We start from the raw sequence: 17,267 nt of genomic DNA on the forward strand, positions 1-17,267 counted from the left end.
TAAAGAACCTAATAAATGATCCTAAAGAGTACATTTCTATCTACTGAAAACAAATTCAGTAAGAAATGAAAGAGAATAAAAGTTTATTTTTGGGTTGAAGAGTGTGCAGCTGCTGGACGTTCTCTCCGATCTCCATGACAGCTCCAGACTCCAGACGTCGCCCGTTCACGTCCTCCACAGTGATGAGAGAACCAGGAGCTGCTCTTCCTTGTAGAATTAAAAATAAAAGATGTCCACCACCACCGTCCGCCTCAGCTGATCCGGGTGATGTGGGTCCTCGCCGAGCTCATGTCGCTGTGGTGGTTTTGTTGAACTGTCCTTCTGGTGCCAAATGGAAATGATGTCACCATTAATCCAAACTGTAATTGTAAGGAAAAGAAAATAGATTTCACTCAAAAATATTTGTACATGTGCTGTTTCTGTAAAGATGAGCTAAACACACAAAATAAAATATTTCATCTTGTTTATGCTCAAAATCCATGTGAATATCTTTAAACCAAATCTTTTAAGAAAATGAGTTTATCTTTGAAAGAACATGACAGTATTTAGTTTGATTGTCAGCAGAAGAGGAGGCAGCATCAGTCTGTTTAACCTCTTCAGACCTGATGTTCATCACATTCTGACTGATATTAGTTCATTCTGCTTCACTGTGACTGTGTTTAGAGGATTCACTTAAATATTAGCTCCAGCTTTAAGACATGATTAACTTAACTAATAAGTAAAGATAAATGCTCCTCATTAGTAATCACAGCATCATGTGATCATATATCAACAATTTGATTTAACACTAGAGGAAAGCTACGTTTTACACAATCATCTATTACTGTTGTGGTGTATTTTTACTGTGTAAATAAAGACTACAGTAACTTAAGACTAAGATATCTTGGGACCACAGAAATAACATGATCAAACAGTGAATGTTCAGTTCGTACTAAACTCGTACCACGGAAAAATACGTTTTCATTGTTGTCTAAAAGTCACTTCCACCGCTTTACAGATTGTGTGTAAAACACCAAGTACTCACCAGTAAAGATTCATGATGTAAATAATCCACCGCGGTGCAGCTTTGCTGGAGAATTGACGCTGTTAGCCGTTAGCATGAGGAGCCGCAGACGGCAGAGCTGTGGGCGTGAACTAAAACAAGCCGGAGGAAAAGCGGGTGAACTCGGTCCCGCCCCTTTCCCCCATATTTGGAACGTCCGTGTGAGGCGGAGTTAACTCCGGCCAATATGGCTGCGGCCATGAGCTGAATATTCAGGCTTCATTTCAGGGACTGTGGAAGTCAACGGGTGACGTCAGAGATGCTGCGTCTAATTATATATTAAGTCTATGTGCAAAACTGTTACTGGGGACGCTAGGTCTAAGAAGGTATGCAAGTAAGTGTTTGTGACATATACATTGTCAACAAAACAGTGAGAATCAATTTGGATCAAGTCATAAATTGTCTTAATAAGCCTGAATTCATCAGACCACATTTCAACCAGTTGTATCTCATCGTTGTGGTGTTATGGAATTGTTTTTAGGAGGATTCTGTTAAGGAGATATAAAAGGCTGGCTACGGGGTCATTATGGTTCAGTTATTTTGGTCTTGGCTTGTATTCAGGCTGAGGAATCTCAGAGCAAACCGAAGTTCAATCCGATTCATTTGTGCGTATTCAGACTGAAACTTTGTTCCGGATTACTGGGGGAAACAAACTCTGGTTCACTTTAAGCAGACCAAATGTGTCCAGTATGAATACACCATGTAGCAGCCATTTACAGCTGCCACAGTCCTGGTGAACTGAGAAAAGGGATCAGGAGGAAGACCAAAGAGGGGGTTCTTGAGAGTGGTTGGTGTGAATAAGGGGGATTATGAGGACAGGATTAGATGGAGGAGGAGGATCCATTGTGGTGACCTCTAAAAGGCAAAGAAGGAGACAATCAAGGCGCTGAGTCAAAGATATTTTTATCTGGATAGTTCTGACGAATCAAATAACTGTTTCATGAAATCTGGACTTTAGGTGTTATTCAAGATGATTGTGTAATTCGTTCGTCTATAACCCATATCCCATTTCATCTTTATCCAGCACAAGTCCAAAAGAATTGCTGATACCTTTCCCAATTACAACCCAACACAGGAATGGTATCTCTTGGACAGGTAAGCAGTCCTGACAAAGACTGCTTATCCATAAGCCCTACTCTGTCTTGTGTAGTCCTCTATGCGCTCATTTATGGCATTTGAATTTCAGGGCACTCTGTTTCCTATTTCTCTTTTTTTTAGCCCTGGAGGCTGTAGTTCCAACTGTGTTGTCTTTGGATGGATTGCAAACATGACCAGATTCCAAGCTGCTGATAAGCCAGAGAATAACATCACAGCACATGAGATGATCTTTGTTGTTTATGCTCTGAAGAACGGCAGCTCTGGGTATTTTCCCTCCAAAACAGACTTGGAATAGATTCACATGAAGCCTTCATTGGCTCTTTTTTTTCCTTAATGGCTTTAAAATAGACACAGACCAGAGCAGCAGGGTCTGTGTACAAAATAAGACCCCGGCAGCGCTACCATTGACTCCATGTTTCCCATTGTTGGGATGAGACGTAAAAAACAAGATGGATGACGTCTGTTGAAGTCTCAAGATGCCTTTTTGCCATAAACTCATTTTGGATCACCATGATATAAAACCTGATTTAATTTTCTTAATGTGTAAAAACATTAATATGACACAATATAAGAGCTATACATATTGAGAGACTCAAGACTATTCTAAAGTCAAGACTGTCAAGTCTATGAGCTTTTAACATTTACATGTTTTACACAGTTTTTTAATTTATGGAAACAGATTTTGTTTGCAGAATGTTTGCAAAAGCTGTTTCCAAATGAAATGAAATATATATACTCAAAGCAAACAAAACAGACCCAGTATGACAGCACTTAAAGCTCTCTCACAATGACAGCCTGCGAGCAGTAATTGCTCTTTAACATAAACAAAAACATGCGGAATGACAGTAAATGTTTGCAGATATCTGTTTGAGGAGCCACAGATCTATCCACAAACTACAAAGTTACCAATAGATAATTTCCTTAGATGCGATCAAGCAATGACTTCTAGTTATCAGTCTGGCTTTCACTGTCAGTTGTTGTATAAACAGATTTTCAAAGCTTAGGTTAAAGTAGGAAGCAGGATGAATAAAACCTCGACTTTTTTCCGTCTGGGTTGAGGCTCTGGGTAGAGCTAAAGGGCAGAAGCTTTAGATAAGGAAAAGCAACTTTCCATACTTTAATGGAGGATGCAGTGCTACAAGGATGAGAGAGAGAACACCAATAACAGCTTTGTAAGTGAGAAAAGGTTCAAGTTTACAAGAGCACAAAAGAGACCATCCACTGAACTACAAGGCAGCTTAAAAGTTTAAGGCTGGTAAGGACAGGACTGTCCTTATGTGGTCTAAAGTCAGTGCTTACAATAAATTCTAAAAAAAACAGGTACTGTATTTTCCACACTATAAGCAGCACTAAAAAACATTAAGTCTTTCTAAAAACTATATCCACAACACAATACAACAAAATATAATTCCCTTTGGGATACTAAAGAACACAACCTTTATGAAGTATGAGTTATTTTCGTAAGCTCCTTTTCCAACCAGGAAGTAAGACGATTCAATCTCTGAGGCTACGCCTTTCTCTCCTTGTGGGTGCCGCCCATTTCATGACGTCATTCTAGAGCCGGCCTGTGTTTCAAAGAAACAACACCCAATCACCTCTAGCTCCAGAGAAGTTTGGGGTGTGTGTGTTAGCCTGGGGGCGGTGCTGGCAGCGCAGGCGTTTCTTGGAAGGGGCTGTTCCCCACTTTGTGATGTCACAATGTGAGGACCTAGTCATTCTTGGGTATTGGGGAGGCTGGTGCTCAGAAAGCCGGGTTTTATAGAGATCATTGAATGGAGCAAAAATACCACTTGGGGGTTGTTTTTTGAGGAATTAAAATAATACTCTAAAAAGCTCAGAAAAGTTAATTTTGCGCGATATAGACCCTTTAAAATGCATTCAACGGACTCGTTTTGTTCTTAAAAAATTGCACAGCAATCCAAGAGTTTTTAACCTGCAAGTCCAAAACACACGTATATGCTGGTTTATGTAGACTTCTCACTGAAAGTTGTCGCTTGAACGTGAAGTGGCAAAGGTGGTGGCAGCATAGCTTTGCTTCAATTTTAGATTCATTTCAGTTTGAAATATGAGCTCACTGAAAAAAATAATGAATGAAACTTTTATTTTGCAACAATAGAATAGAACTTTCTTTTTACAGTTTTTACATTCACACTATATTCAAAAGAAATTCGGTTTTAAAGCATCTTTTATATGCCACACTCCTGAATGGTATTTTTAAGACATACTAATCAGTCCTGACAGTAATGTCAAAGATAAAATATAACATTCTACTGGGTTCTGTTATTATTGTGCTGAGTTCATTTCAGAGGTCCTTTTCTACTAAAAGCTTCAACTATTGGTTTGGCACACCTGGTGTTTTACACTCTACTTCCACGATCTGCACATGTGCGAGAAAAGCCTGTTCCTGAAATTTGGAACGCGTCCTTTCAGTTGTGGACAACACTTGAGGGAAGAACAACGAAGGTCACAAAAACAGGGAACATGTAAGTGTTGAGCACAAACACGTGAATATCTTTCCTTTGAATCAAAGCGAAGGTTATCATCTTTTGTTGACTGAGAGTTGAGTGGTTTTTCTTTTGTTACGGCGGGTTTCATTTAGTAAAAAAACAAACTCTACAATTCTGAAGTAAACTGCACAATGATGCTGCTTCGTTGCTCATACAGCAGAGCAGCTTTTAAAATGATCACTTTATCTTTGATCTTTGAACATATTTAATTGAAATCATCAACTTTGAAATAAGGAAAATGTGAGCCTGTTGTAGCACCATGTAAGTGTTGACTAAAAGCTGCAAATAAAGGTGATTTTGTTAGTCATTTGTCAGCCTGTCATGGGTGGGGGTGGGTGTGGCTCAGGTTTTTCAATAAAGGGGGATATCATGTGTACTTGGACCATAAAACCGGATACTTTCATTCCCAGAATGACCGTTGGAGGCGTCTTAAGAAATGACATCAAAGGAGTTTCTACAATCAACAATCATCAAAGAAATAGTTACATGTTTCAATATTTAAATTGAACTTAAATCAAGCTTTTGAAGGCTTTTAAACACTTTTTTTAGAAGTAGATGGTTCTTAAAGAGCCCTCTGTGGGAGTAAAGGGAGTCTTTTCTTTCTGCGCCACACAGGTGTCGGATGTCAGGTGTTCACCAGACCGGTGCAGACCTTTAAAAATGAACACACCCTATTCATTTTCACTGGGATCCCTTGGATGATGCCTTCTTTATGGAAAACATTAGAGTCAAGTGAAGCCGGTTGGTGCCTGTGAACAGTGGTCCCCAACAACCGGGTTGCAGACTTTTATCGGTCCATTTTAAAAAAATACAATTCTGATTCGGGGGGAAGTTTTATTTAGGAAAACAACTGAATTTTCGCCACCACATCCAACTCATTCTTGAAACATTTTAAGTCACTCAACCACGTGTTAAAAATACATCCCCTACTTTTTTAAGGCAACCTCCAAACTAACAAAGTTAACAAAAAAAAAAACAACTACACATATTTGGAAAATTTCTTTTCACACAAAAGAGCCAGTGAGGAAATAGAAAAAGAGCTTTTGACTTCAAAGAAAAAGAAAGCTGCATTTAACAAACAAATACCAGGAGTTGTTCCCACAGACTAGTGCTGGGCGATATGGAAAAAAATTGTATATCACGATATAAATTATTTTATCATAATAACTATATATATCAAGATATTCTACAATAAAGTACATTTTTTATGTATTCTCTAAAAGAAAATTGATAAAAATGTAATTAGTTACTTTTCTCTGACTTTATTTTTCAATTAACATATAACTGAAAAATTACAAATGAGAAACTTTTTTTTAAGCGCACAATAGTTTCAAGTTTCTTAGTAGGAAAACAGTCATTTTTACACAAAAGTTCAGCAACAAAAAAAAAATGAATAAAAACGATAGGAATGACAGAGGAGACACTTATTTATATGTGTCGTCATATCACCCAACACTGCCACAGACCATAATAATAATGTACAATTTTTAGCAACCGGCTGCCTGTTGTTATGGGTGCTACTAATAAAGATACCCAAATTGTGGATTCATGTTTTTTATTATTATATATGGAAAATTAAAGTTTTAGCTACTTTTTTTGTTTGTTGGTTGGTTTTTTAATTTATCCGTTGCACCCAGTAGCTGTATATGAAAGCGGAAACAAATATGTAGAAAATTAATTGTTCCCGATTTGGAAAAAAATAAGTCAATTCAGTCACCATTTTTTCACAATAAGGACGTCACCATTTTGGAACCAGAAAACAACAGTAAGAAGTGATAGTTTCCAGTTGGTCTGAGTCATCCTTTCTATGTCAACCACTCTGGCCAATCAGGAATGAGCATGTTGGAAGTCCACACCTCTAACACTAAAAAGCGTTTTGGAGAATATATAAATTAAATGTCTGGAGTGTTCGACTTAGGACCACGATTGGCCTGTTTTGGGGTTTTTTTCTGAATAACTTGCGAGAAACAAAAAATTATATCATGAAAAAAAAATAGAATTAGCAAGTATGACAATAGGTAGAAGGGAAAGAACGGCTATTCTAACATATAAAATGAACAGCTGTTTTTTTTTTTTTTTTTCTCAATAGAAGTCGATGAGATTTTGGCTTCTTGGAACCAGCACATGCTTGGAATGCTGGGGGGGACTCCGTCCAGTTCTCTATATACAGTCATATATATAAACCCTCAAAAGCTAAGCTAAACTAGATGTTTAACATTTTTTCAATAAACAGGAAGAAACATTAATAGAAGAAGTGGTAAAATACTAACTTTTCTATCTTTTGGCTGGGGTCTTTTCGTAGCTGTTTGGAAAAGATATCTAGATGTAACATAAAAGCAGAAACACCTTGTTAAATGCACTGAGCGGGATAAGAATCGAGTCTTATCAGCGCACACTCAGCTTCTCTTTATGTGAAAGCTTTTAAAAATGAATTTACGGGATTAAAAAAGGACAACTGCAGCATTTTCTCCAAGGAGCTTTTTTGAAGCCAAGACTTCCCATTATCAGGCGCGCGCGCGCACACAATTCATTACACTTGAGCGCGCGGCTGTTAGGGTCCAGAGAGCGAATTAACACGTTATAAAGAGTGTCACCCACTGAAAGCGGAGGGGGGAGCACAGAGGCCTTAATTAAAGCACGGCTACTTTGCATTGGGAGATTTGAATTGACTTCAGCGACATTCAGCCAATTTAAAGGTTTCACATAATGAGAGACGCCATTACCGTTTCATTCCCGGAAAAGCCGCTCAAAGTCCCAAACTTTAGTCTTACCTGCACTTCAGTCACTGACAGTTTCCTTCCGCCGTCCTCTGCATGTTTATTTCACACTATTCTGGGCTTTCCAAGACCTTCTCTAGCCCGGCTGAAACACGACCCCCTTATTGTCCTTTAAAAAAAAACCCACCGGCGACAGGTGTTCACGCACAGGTGAGGAGTAGGAGGAGACTCCCCCGTGTTACTCTCCTGTAACAGCCTCCTCCCCGCTGTTGTCCTTCCCTCCTTCCCGTTGCGTTCAAAGGCCTCGGGAAAAACCAACGCTGACTTCTACATCCCAGCCTTCACGCTGAACACCGCGTGGGCCTGCGCTGATTCAACCGCTGCGTCTGTTTGGGATGCCGCTCAGTCCTCCTCCGCTGGAAGGGGGCCGCTAGAGGGCGTCTTTCCCCGTTAAACCTGAGATGGAGAACGGTCCCTAAACTACACATCTGAAACCACAATTCTGCTGTGAATACATCTGATACTCACTGTTTTTTAATTCCATAAAAGCAAAAAAATATGCATCAAAAAGCTTCTTTTTTTTTACTATTTTCTTTTAATTTTTAACAAAATAAGTAACAAAAAACTGTCTAACATACAAAAATGACAGATAATGCTACGAAGGAAGAATTTTCATCAATCTGTACCCCAAGCCCTTATACATTTCCTGATACAACATTGCTGTGCATAAGTTTCATAGTAATTAAAACTGCTGTGCAAGCAGCATACAGATAATCAGTCATGTAGTAAATTAAAAGCATTAATGTGAGGGATAACAAGTCTACAGCTGAGTGTTGATGTGAGTTGGCTGCTTTCGTGAAGCAGCCGTAGGTTGAAGGAGGGTGGTGGTCATAATCCCCGTCACAGTTGGCAGCTCAACTCAGTCTCCGAAGTCTGGGATGTCGTCGTAGGAGTATCCTCTGTAACCCTTGGCGGCGTAGTAGGCGATCCTCAGATGGTAAAACCCAGGAAGGAAGACGAGGACGCCGATGATGATGACGGGAATGGTGCGGTCAGGATTCTGAGGAGACAAGACAGTTTTCGTTCCTGTTTTTCACCACAAACACTGTTTTCAGTCTGTAACACAAATTCAAATGTTCCGGAGCCACAATTTTTCATAACTTTGAAAAAAAAATGCTAACAATCTGAATAAAAAATAGATTTGTCATGTAAGTTTAAATTTTAAACTGAAGTGATTTTACATGGGTAAAAAATTTACTCCTTTTTGTTTGACCACTGCTAAGTCATTGGCAGCTTTGATACTCCAAAATACACACATCAGATAAATAAGCAAAGTAAAAATTGATTCTTTGGATCAATACGCCTCTTTTGTTGACTAACAGCTTCAATTGCGTCTGCTATCATATTGTCATCTTAGTTTGTTTACTTCCATATTATTCCGTCTTTGTAGTGTTCAAATATCTTGGTGTCTGACTTGAATTAGATTTATCTTTCCATACATATACAAAAAAAAACTTAATTATCATCACAGCATCAATCAGTAAGTTGATTTAATTTCCATGTTAGAAAAAGAATACTCTAAACCTCTGCTTCCTATACTAGTTTATTCAAATATCCTCTACTTTAACACCACTTGAGACAATCAATGTTCTCTGGATGTCATTTACAATATCTTCTGTTGCCCCTATATGACACACCGCTGCACTACGTACCAGCAGCTGGGCTGGCTCGAAGACAATACCACTATTTACAGTTCGTTTAGAAATGCATGTCTCGACTTTTCTTCTCACCTAAAACAATATCCAGTGTCATTCAGCTCACAACACGACCTCAGTCATATTGATCACATACATTTTCACGTCCCCAGATTTGATAGGAATTCAGGAAAAAACATGTTTTGTGTTCATGCTCTCAAAGAATAGAACAACCTTCTCACTTCTGTTTGTTCTTTTACATCTTATACTTTATTTGGGGGAACTGATAGGGCAACCAAAAAAAAGTAAGAATATGAGATTTAAACTAATACATTTACAACTTAAAGCTAGGAAATTTACAACTTTTTTCTCATAAATTTGTGACTTTAAAGTCGCAAATAATGTTTTTGGTTGTATTTGGCCTTAATACTCCATCCTATGAAAAATCTTCCTGTTATTATGTCCAAGTTTCTGTTTACCCTAAATTATTTCTTTTTTTTCCTTTTTTATTTCTCTTTTCCTTCTTAATATATTTAAACATCAATTTTATTCTATGCTTTAATTTAAAATGTTTAATAAAACTGTAGTGCGATGAGTAAAAGTGAGAACTGTGTGTATTTGTGTGTTTGAATCATAATTTGCATTTTCTTTTGACCATTTCTTTTTGTTTGTTTTAATCCTTGACTCCACTTTGTCATCTTTTCGTTTGTAACAAATGTAACACGAGGAAACCCACAAAATTAAGATGTGGCATCTCCCATTGGTTATCAAATGTTTAAATAAATAAAGAAATAAAATTATGTTCAAAGGTTTGATCTATTGTCAGAGTGGTTATTGTTAAAATAAGTTTAACGTTATATTTTTCTTATTTGACACAGGATGCATTTTATTTTGAAAGGAACTTGTATTTGCTGTCAAAAGTAATGTAAATAGAAATATAACACTGTCATAATTCAGTCACTGTAAATGTTTATAAGCTATATATATATATAATATATTTCTAAACAGAGAAGGAACTTTTTGGCTCTCATTGGATTTTTGGTCCAAATCTTTTCTTTGTTTGTTTTGTTTTGTTTTTCTAGTGTTAAAGGCTGCAGTTTCCTTCACAAATACATGAAACATTGTAATAAATAAATCCAACCAAGGATGAAAGGAAAAGCCTGAAGTGATCAGGCTGTGATGTACGTAACAACAAACTAATAACATCCACTTCCTGTAATAGGAAAGGATGGAGGTGGATGTAAATCCGAAGAGCAGCCGACCCCCAGGGAGGCACAGACTGCTTTACCTCTGCAACCTCCACTAGATGGCGGTCTTGTGCACTGAGTTCCTGCAGATCTTGAGGTTTTGAAAGATGCAGTTTTACCAGAGGAGGAAAACTTTGCACCTTTGAGTCATCAAGATGGCCATGAAAGCATCAAAAGAACGAATCTTGAATTCTTTTAATTTGTCAGTCACATGTTCAAAATCATAAAAATCCCCCCAAAAATCAAACAACTTCTAACAAACTCCTTCTTTTCTCCCCATCGTGAGCTTTTTGAGCTTTACCTCATGTGGGCTAATTGGCAAAGACTGCAGCCTTAAATAACACCAACGCTGCTTTCATGTCAGATCACATTTCCTGCAAACACAACCTGCAGACTGGCCTATAAAAAGCAATCACATTAGCCTCCTACTGATAAATACAAATATAAAACATGCAGGATGAGTACTCTCCCAGTTGCTGTTGCGAATTGAAGTTGCAGAAAACACAGCGAGGGATCCACTTAAGCTGGAACTCCCCGCTATTAAAGATCCAAATCATTAGTAATACGAAAACACTACGGCAAAAAAAGGCATAAACGATAAAGCATCGCAGGAAGCTGGCAGCAGAGATTTAAAATGTCAGGACACTCATTCATTATGGCAATTATTATTAGCTGGCATGTGGGAGTCTTCACTGCAGACTGACCTGGAATTTTAGAACATCTTTTTCCTAAATCAGAGTAAAAACCACCTGCAGCTGTAGCTTGTCAAAATAAAGAGTAACATTTAAAAATGACTTGTGCTCCGTTTTGCTCACGTGTCCAATTTTTGCTATAAAAATAGAAGACATCAAAATGATGTTATTTGATGATGCACAAATCAAGAAATTCAAAATGCCACAATGTGTGTGACCTTATTAAAATCGAGGGGCTCTGAAATCCTGCCGGAAAGTTTGCTCACCTTTAGAAAGAACTTTGCACACGTTCTTGGCTCAAACTGACAGATTTAGAACTGGGAGGACATTAAAGGTAATTTTCCACACCTGTGACATGTTAGACTGTAATCTGGGTGGACAAAAATAGCCGCTGAGAGAGACACGTTTAAGCCTTACATGCTTCCCTGCTGACTGGAAGGAGAAGCTCAGTGAATCACAAACAATTTCTACACAAAGAAGTTCAGACTGCAGGAAATGTCATTTAAATGTATGTTCTTTACTTATTAATGAGATATTTGCTTTTTAGTCAAGAAGTGAATTGTTTTAAAACACCCACTCCAATGAAAATGGTGTTTTTAATGTGTTCTTGTAGCATTTATCGGATAATAGAGGACATATTTATGAAGAAAATTAAGCTTAAAATTCAATATTTCTTCAAACCGTCGTGAATTCTATTTAGTGCAAACTGAGGGCCAGAACAGAACCACCAGTTGAAAAGATGTTATTTTAGTTTTTAGAGGTGTGCAAAGAGGATGTGTTAGAAAATACTTTAGAGAATAATGTGATGCTGCAGGTGACTGTTTTTGCTGAAAACATGGTGAGCAGTGCAGATGTTTAACCACGTGGTATACTGGATTCCTATAAACGGCTAAACTAGTTAAACACCACTTGTTGACGTTTTACGTGTCCCCAACTCACCGGTTTTTGACGTACTGACTGTTTCCATTAAACCACGGGTCCCAAACCTCCAGGATGTCAACCAGAACCGGTCCAGTACCGCGACGCATAGCACACCGGTACCCAAACCCGGTACTAACCCTAACCATTACCCTAACCTGACACTGGACCAGATGCAGTACTAAACCCAAACTGGTACCAGACACGGTACCAGGCGCAAACCAGTACTTGGTTAAGGTTGGGGTACTGGTACTGAACGCATCCCAAGGACCAGTGCACATCCGGTACTGCATTCGGTTCTACCTCCGAGGGTTGTGGACCGTTGATTTTACGAACAACCAGCATGTCACAAAATGACAAGTTGGGGACAACCAAAACGTCAAGAAGTGACGCGGAAGGAGCCTTAACTAAACGTCAATGTGTGACGACTTGGGGATGAGAATGTGTTGGTGAATGGGTGAAGGGGGCCGAGACTGTAGAGAACTTTAAATAATTTGTTTCAGACTAAGTCCGCCTAATTTGTTCCAGATCGAGTCTCAAACCTTGAGTTTGGTCTGTATTCAGACTGGAGTCAAGAAGACTATTGCTTTCAGGACCAAAGCTTAAAAACAAAACAGTATGACTAAAGATCTCTTCAGTGATTGGCCAGCAGTTACGGGGGCAGGTCAATACAAAAAGAGAAAGATGGAGATGCAGCACTTTGCAAATCCTTGCCAGGTTTGTTCACTTATTCAAACTTTCTATTTTGCTGAACAATTTTGAAGGTCAGTATGAAAGTCAACACTTTTTACTGCTATGTTGGTACAGTGGAGGTATGCTGCAGGGCAGTGCTGGGGACACTACGGATACAAAGTACGGTGAAAAGTATTAATGACATAAGTTGTTGAGAAAACAGCTAGGAGCTAAAGATTTAGAACTGATACATTGGTAATATCTTTCAACATTTTCTGATAACAATTTTCAGGCATATTTGGGCACACACGCTAAGAACTGAAGTGACAAAAGTTGAGAGGACGATCCCCACGTTTGTGTTCTGTTGGTGTCTTTCCTCAAAATTTCGCATGGATCCATTTTTTTCCAGTTACCCGTTTCCAGGTACTTGTTTCTTTGGTGTTTTTATGACCTTTCATATGATTTCTCCCTCCAGTTTCAAGTTTCAAGACTCTCATTAGGATGTTTTAAAGTCCTAAAAATATCTCTTTAGATAAATGCATGTCACGGACTTACTATCTATAGTCTTCTGGACTTAAAAGTCTTATTTTTCAGTCTTAGCATCTCCTGTTGATTTTCTTTTAAACGGCACCATGGTGGGTTGTTTTTATAAAATCTTTCTGTGCTCTTCTTTGTCTGAAGGTTCCCCTTCACCTTCTCCTTCACTACTAAAGCCTTTTAGCTCATTATCGTGAGAACAAAATCAATGTTTGCTCAGTCACAGAAAAGATCTGATGATCAAAGACTGAGAAGTGGGTCAGATCAGAACATAAAGTTGCACCACCTGCACTTTTTTATTTTAAATATTGTACAAGTTAATAATAGCCTGATATTTGAAGAAGTTAAATGGTGTTTAACCATGTGTTACAGACATCCCTGTCTGTTGGTAAAAGCATCCTTTTCTCCCTTGATTCTACTTTTCAAGATGGACTAATGAGCAGTTGGCTCATGTTTCAAAATGTTAACAAAAAAAAGCTTTTGTGTCTTGTTTGACTCCTTTGACACAATTTTTAAAAGACCTGAAGATTTTTTTCAGACTTTTTAAAACTTTTCACTAAAACCATAGTAATTGCACCAACTTTGAATTAAAACTAGCGTGTGGAAAGAGTAAAACTTTGTCTTAAATTGAATAAAACTGTTTTGTTTGACCTTTCAGGACAGAATCAGATTACATGGTCCACAAAGACACTCATACGAAAGGACAAACAGGGGGTTGGGACCCGTGATTTAATAGGAACAGCCAGCACATTAAAAAATGACGAGTTAAAACATCAATTTTTGACACGTAGGGCTCCTTAACCAAACATCAATATGTGACAACTTGGGAATGAGAATGTGTTGGTGCATAAGCTAGTATCTGGGAGCAACAGTCCAGTGTGAATACCATATCCTTCAAGCATGCTCTAGAACCCGTCTTCAGCATGCTCTTGAATGAACATCACATTTACATTCATGTCACAAGGACGTAATGGCTCCATTAACAGGATAGAAATCCAACAAGGCAACTTTTTATTTGAAAAACCCTTATGACATTAACAATTATATAAAAAAAAAAACAAAGTACCTCAACCTTGATGGTTCCTGTCAGGAGAAGAGCCCCAAAGATGATCAGGAGAGAACCAATCAGAAACAGGAAAATTGCCAGAGCGATAGCATTATAAGGGATCTTTGGTGGACTCCTCTGGAACTGTATTAAAGAAAGAAAAAGAAACATCAATGTACAATTTAAAGGTTATGTGTACTTTTAAATCATGTTAATTGTGTTTAAGATATATGCTAACAAACGTGAAAAAGATTTGAGTTATTATGATAGTCATCTGTTCTTCAATGACTGTATATGGGACCTGGACTGAGTGAGTGTGACATCACTCATAGAAAATGCAACCAAATGAAGTCAATTCAATTTGAAAAAAAAAAAAAAAAAAAAAAGAAGTTTTTGCGATATGTACGCTGCCATGTTGGAGCCAGACCTCGTAAGGGAGCTGTCCTAATCTGTCCGAGTCATCGTTTCTACGACAACTCTCACCAATCAGGAGTGAGCTTGTTGGAGAATCTGTCAGTTTTGAACGTGGGGGGCCAGCGTGCTCCATATATTTTTACTGAGGCATTTGATTGGTCAGTTTATAGTGTGAATAACACAAATACAGAAAAATATAATGAAAAAAATAGTATTATTGAGAACCTGTTAAAAAAAAAGGTATCAGACCAAGAATGTTTATCCTGACCAATAGAATGACTGAGCAACAGCTGTTCATTTCTCTATAGAAGTCTAAGGGATTCTGGCATCTTGGAGCCAACAGGAACTTCCTGTTTGGGATGCCAAGGGGGAGGGGTCAATCAATCTAGTTCTCATATGCAGTCAATGGTCCCTTCTTTGTTGAGAATTTATTAATGACTTTGACAGTAAAAGTTACACTGATTCCACCCCATTTATTCTTTCTTTAATACAAATCAGTCGTTCTGTCCATCAGTCGTTCTGTCCTCTTTGCAGAAAAAAGCTCTAAATCATTATGTTTTTTTTCTACAACCCCCTTGGGATGTAACTCAGCATTCTTCCTCCTCGATGGCGAGTGGTGTTTATACCAAATAGTTCCATTTTGGTTTAATCAGACCACATGACCTTCTCCCAATCCTCCTCTGGATCCTCCAGGTGTTCTCTGGAGAACTTTAGACGGCTCTGGAAATGTTCTGCTTTGAGCAACGGGACCTTTACAGCACTGCAAGATTTGAATCCATAGCATTGTGTTACTATAGCAACCTTTGTTACTGTAGTTCCAGCTCTCTTCAGGTCATTGACCAGTTCCTCGGTGTGGTTCTGGGTTGTTTCCTCGCCGTTCTCAAGATCATTCATTCCACCAGGTGAGATATTGTAAGTGATACTTCGCCATTTTACACTAAATGCTCCAGCAGTTTTCTTTCCTTATCAAGCCTTTGCTTATCTTAGATTGGTTCATTACAGTCTTGTTCAGGTCTACAATCTTTTCCCTGGTGTCCTTCGATAGCTCTTTGGTCTTATCATGGTGGAGAGGTTGCAGTGAAAAGCTCAAGGATAATGTAGCAAGTCTGTGAGGGACAGAATTTGTGTTTGTTTGGAGGAAATACATTTTATTTTCTGCTCCATTAATCAAATAATTTACTTAAAAATCAAACAGTTTGATTTCCTGGATTTTTTTTTTCTTTTAACATTCTGTCTTTCAGTTGAAGTGTGTCGATGATGAACGTCACACACTAAACTTAGCTTTGTAAGTGGAACAACTTGCAGAATCTGTGATGGAATCATACTTTTTTTGCCCAGCTGCATATGTAATTTGAGTTCTTAACAAGGATCTCTCACCTGTAAATCAATATAACCATCATCACTGGCAGCCAGCCGTGAATACTTGGCCTTGTTGTTGGATAACCCAGGAGCCAACATGGTACTTCTAGCTGCCTTCATTTTGGCATGAGAGCTGTCTGGAAAAAGAGAGGTGTATGAAAACAGTCAGCACAACCCTAGTTACACCATTTTGCCTTTTGAATTCTTTCATTTTAGAGTGGTTTAAAGCTATTTGAGAAGCAGAAGGAGTTTATAGATCTATTTTTTAGCCATTTTACTGAATTCTTGAATAATTTTGGATTCTTGTTCTCAGGAGCTTTCTATATATTGTAAACTAAAAATGTTACGGTCTGAAGAAGTATTCAGTAACTACACTTCCTACTCTAGATGGTCTGGTATTCTTGCTATACTTATTATACTTCATAAAATCAAATTCAAGTGAAGTACGTTTTGAAACCTGAAGTTCTGCTTCCATACATCAGAAAGTGAACGTCAGCAAAACTACGACTTAAACTGCTGTGTTTGCAGAAAACCTCCGTTTATTTAAATAAAAAGAAATAAAAAATGAAATGTCGATGACTTCACAACCCCTCCCGCTCCTAAAACCAAACAAAACCACAGTAGAGACTGTCTTATTATAATGCTGTTTTTTATTGCGCACTGGGATAAATTCAGTTATTTTAGACAGTCAGGCTAAAAACGATGAGAGCTAGCTAATAATTACCTGCCCCCAAAACCTGTCCGCGGCTGTGAAACTACCTGGACAGCATTTATCGTTGCTCCTCATAAAAACCATAAATGTTTCATAGTTCTGCTGCGTTTCCACTCCTGGTTTGTTTTCATTCAGGAGAAATTGCGTCAACTTCCTTGTTTTTTCCCGTACGGCGCATGCGCACACCGGAACTAGCTTGTTTGATGAATACACATTTTTTTTTAAGTTAAAGCTTAAAGTTCTTTTTCTTTTGCTTCTACTTTATGCAAAACTTAAAATGTTATAAAATATAAAGATCATTTTTACAGTAAAAATGTAAGGGAAGGGCGTTTAAAACACTATTTTTATCCTAATTTTTCTATTTTGCACACACTTTTATATAAGTCATGTACATGATTTTTTTTAAAGAAATAATTGTCTTTTGTATTTTTTTTAATCATTGAATATTTGTTTGTCTTTATCATTGAGTTGATTTTATTCCAGTATTTTTTATTTATTTATTTATTTTTTTTGTGAAACTGAAACCTGCATTTATTATTCTCTTAAATAAATCAGAAGAGATGAACTGCATTGTTGTTCCTCTTTGAGTCTCCAAAAGATCGTAGGGGAAAAT

At 37.9% G+C, this 17,267-nt stretch overlaps 2 protein-coding genes across 3 annotated transcripts in view; both read right to left on the bottom strand.

The window, feature by feature from the left end:
* igsf9a (immunoglobulin superfamily, member 9a) overlaps positions 1–7,776 on the bottom strand; it is an 85,570-nt gene extending 77,794 nt beyond the window's left edge. The window contains exon 1 of the mRNA XM_024257748.2: positions 7,419–7,776. The gene's annotated coding sequence lies outside the window, so the exon portion shown is untranslated. The remainder of the gene's footprint in view (positions 1–7,418) is intronic.
* Positions 7,777–7,939: 163 nt separating this feature from the next.
* Positions 7,940–16,844, bottom strand: LOC112162789 (transmembrane protein 230). Of its 2 annotated transcripts, none has more exons than XM_024298682.2 (4): positions 16,702–16,844; positions 15,961–16,079; positions 14,191–14,313; positions 7,940–8,424 (listed from the first exon to the last, which is right to left on the bottom strand). In XM_024298682.2, exons 1-4 carry the CDS (start codon positions 16,736–16,738, stop codon positions 8,284–8,286), a joined length of 420 nt encoding a protein of 139 aa, XP_024154450.1. In that variant the 5' UTR covers positions 16,739–16,844; the 3' UTR covers positions 7,940–8,283. The 2 variants fall into 2 exon arrangements, with proteins under 2 accessions (XP_024154450.1, XP_024154451.1); XM_024298683.2 differs by having other exon boundaries at positions 16,667–16,828.
* Positions 16,845–17,267: the final 423 nt, after the last annotated feature.

This window comes from Oryzias melastigma, linkage group LG12, assembly GCF_002922805.2.
Source record: "Oryzias melastigma strain HK-1 linkage group LG12, ASM292280v2, whole genome shotgun sequence".
Lineage (NCBI taxonomy): Eukaryota > Metazoa > Chordata > Actinopteri > Beloniformes > Adrianichthyidae > Oryzias > Oryzias melastigma.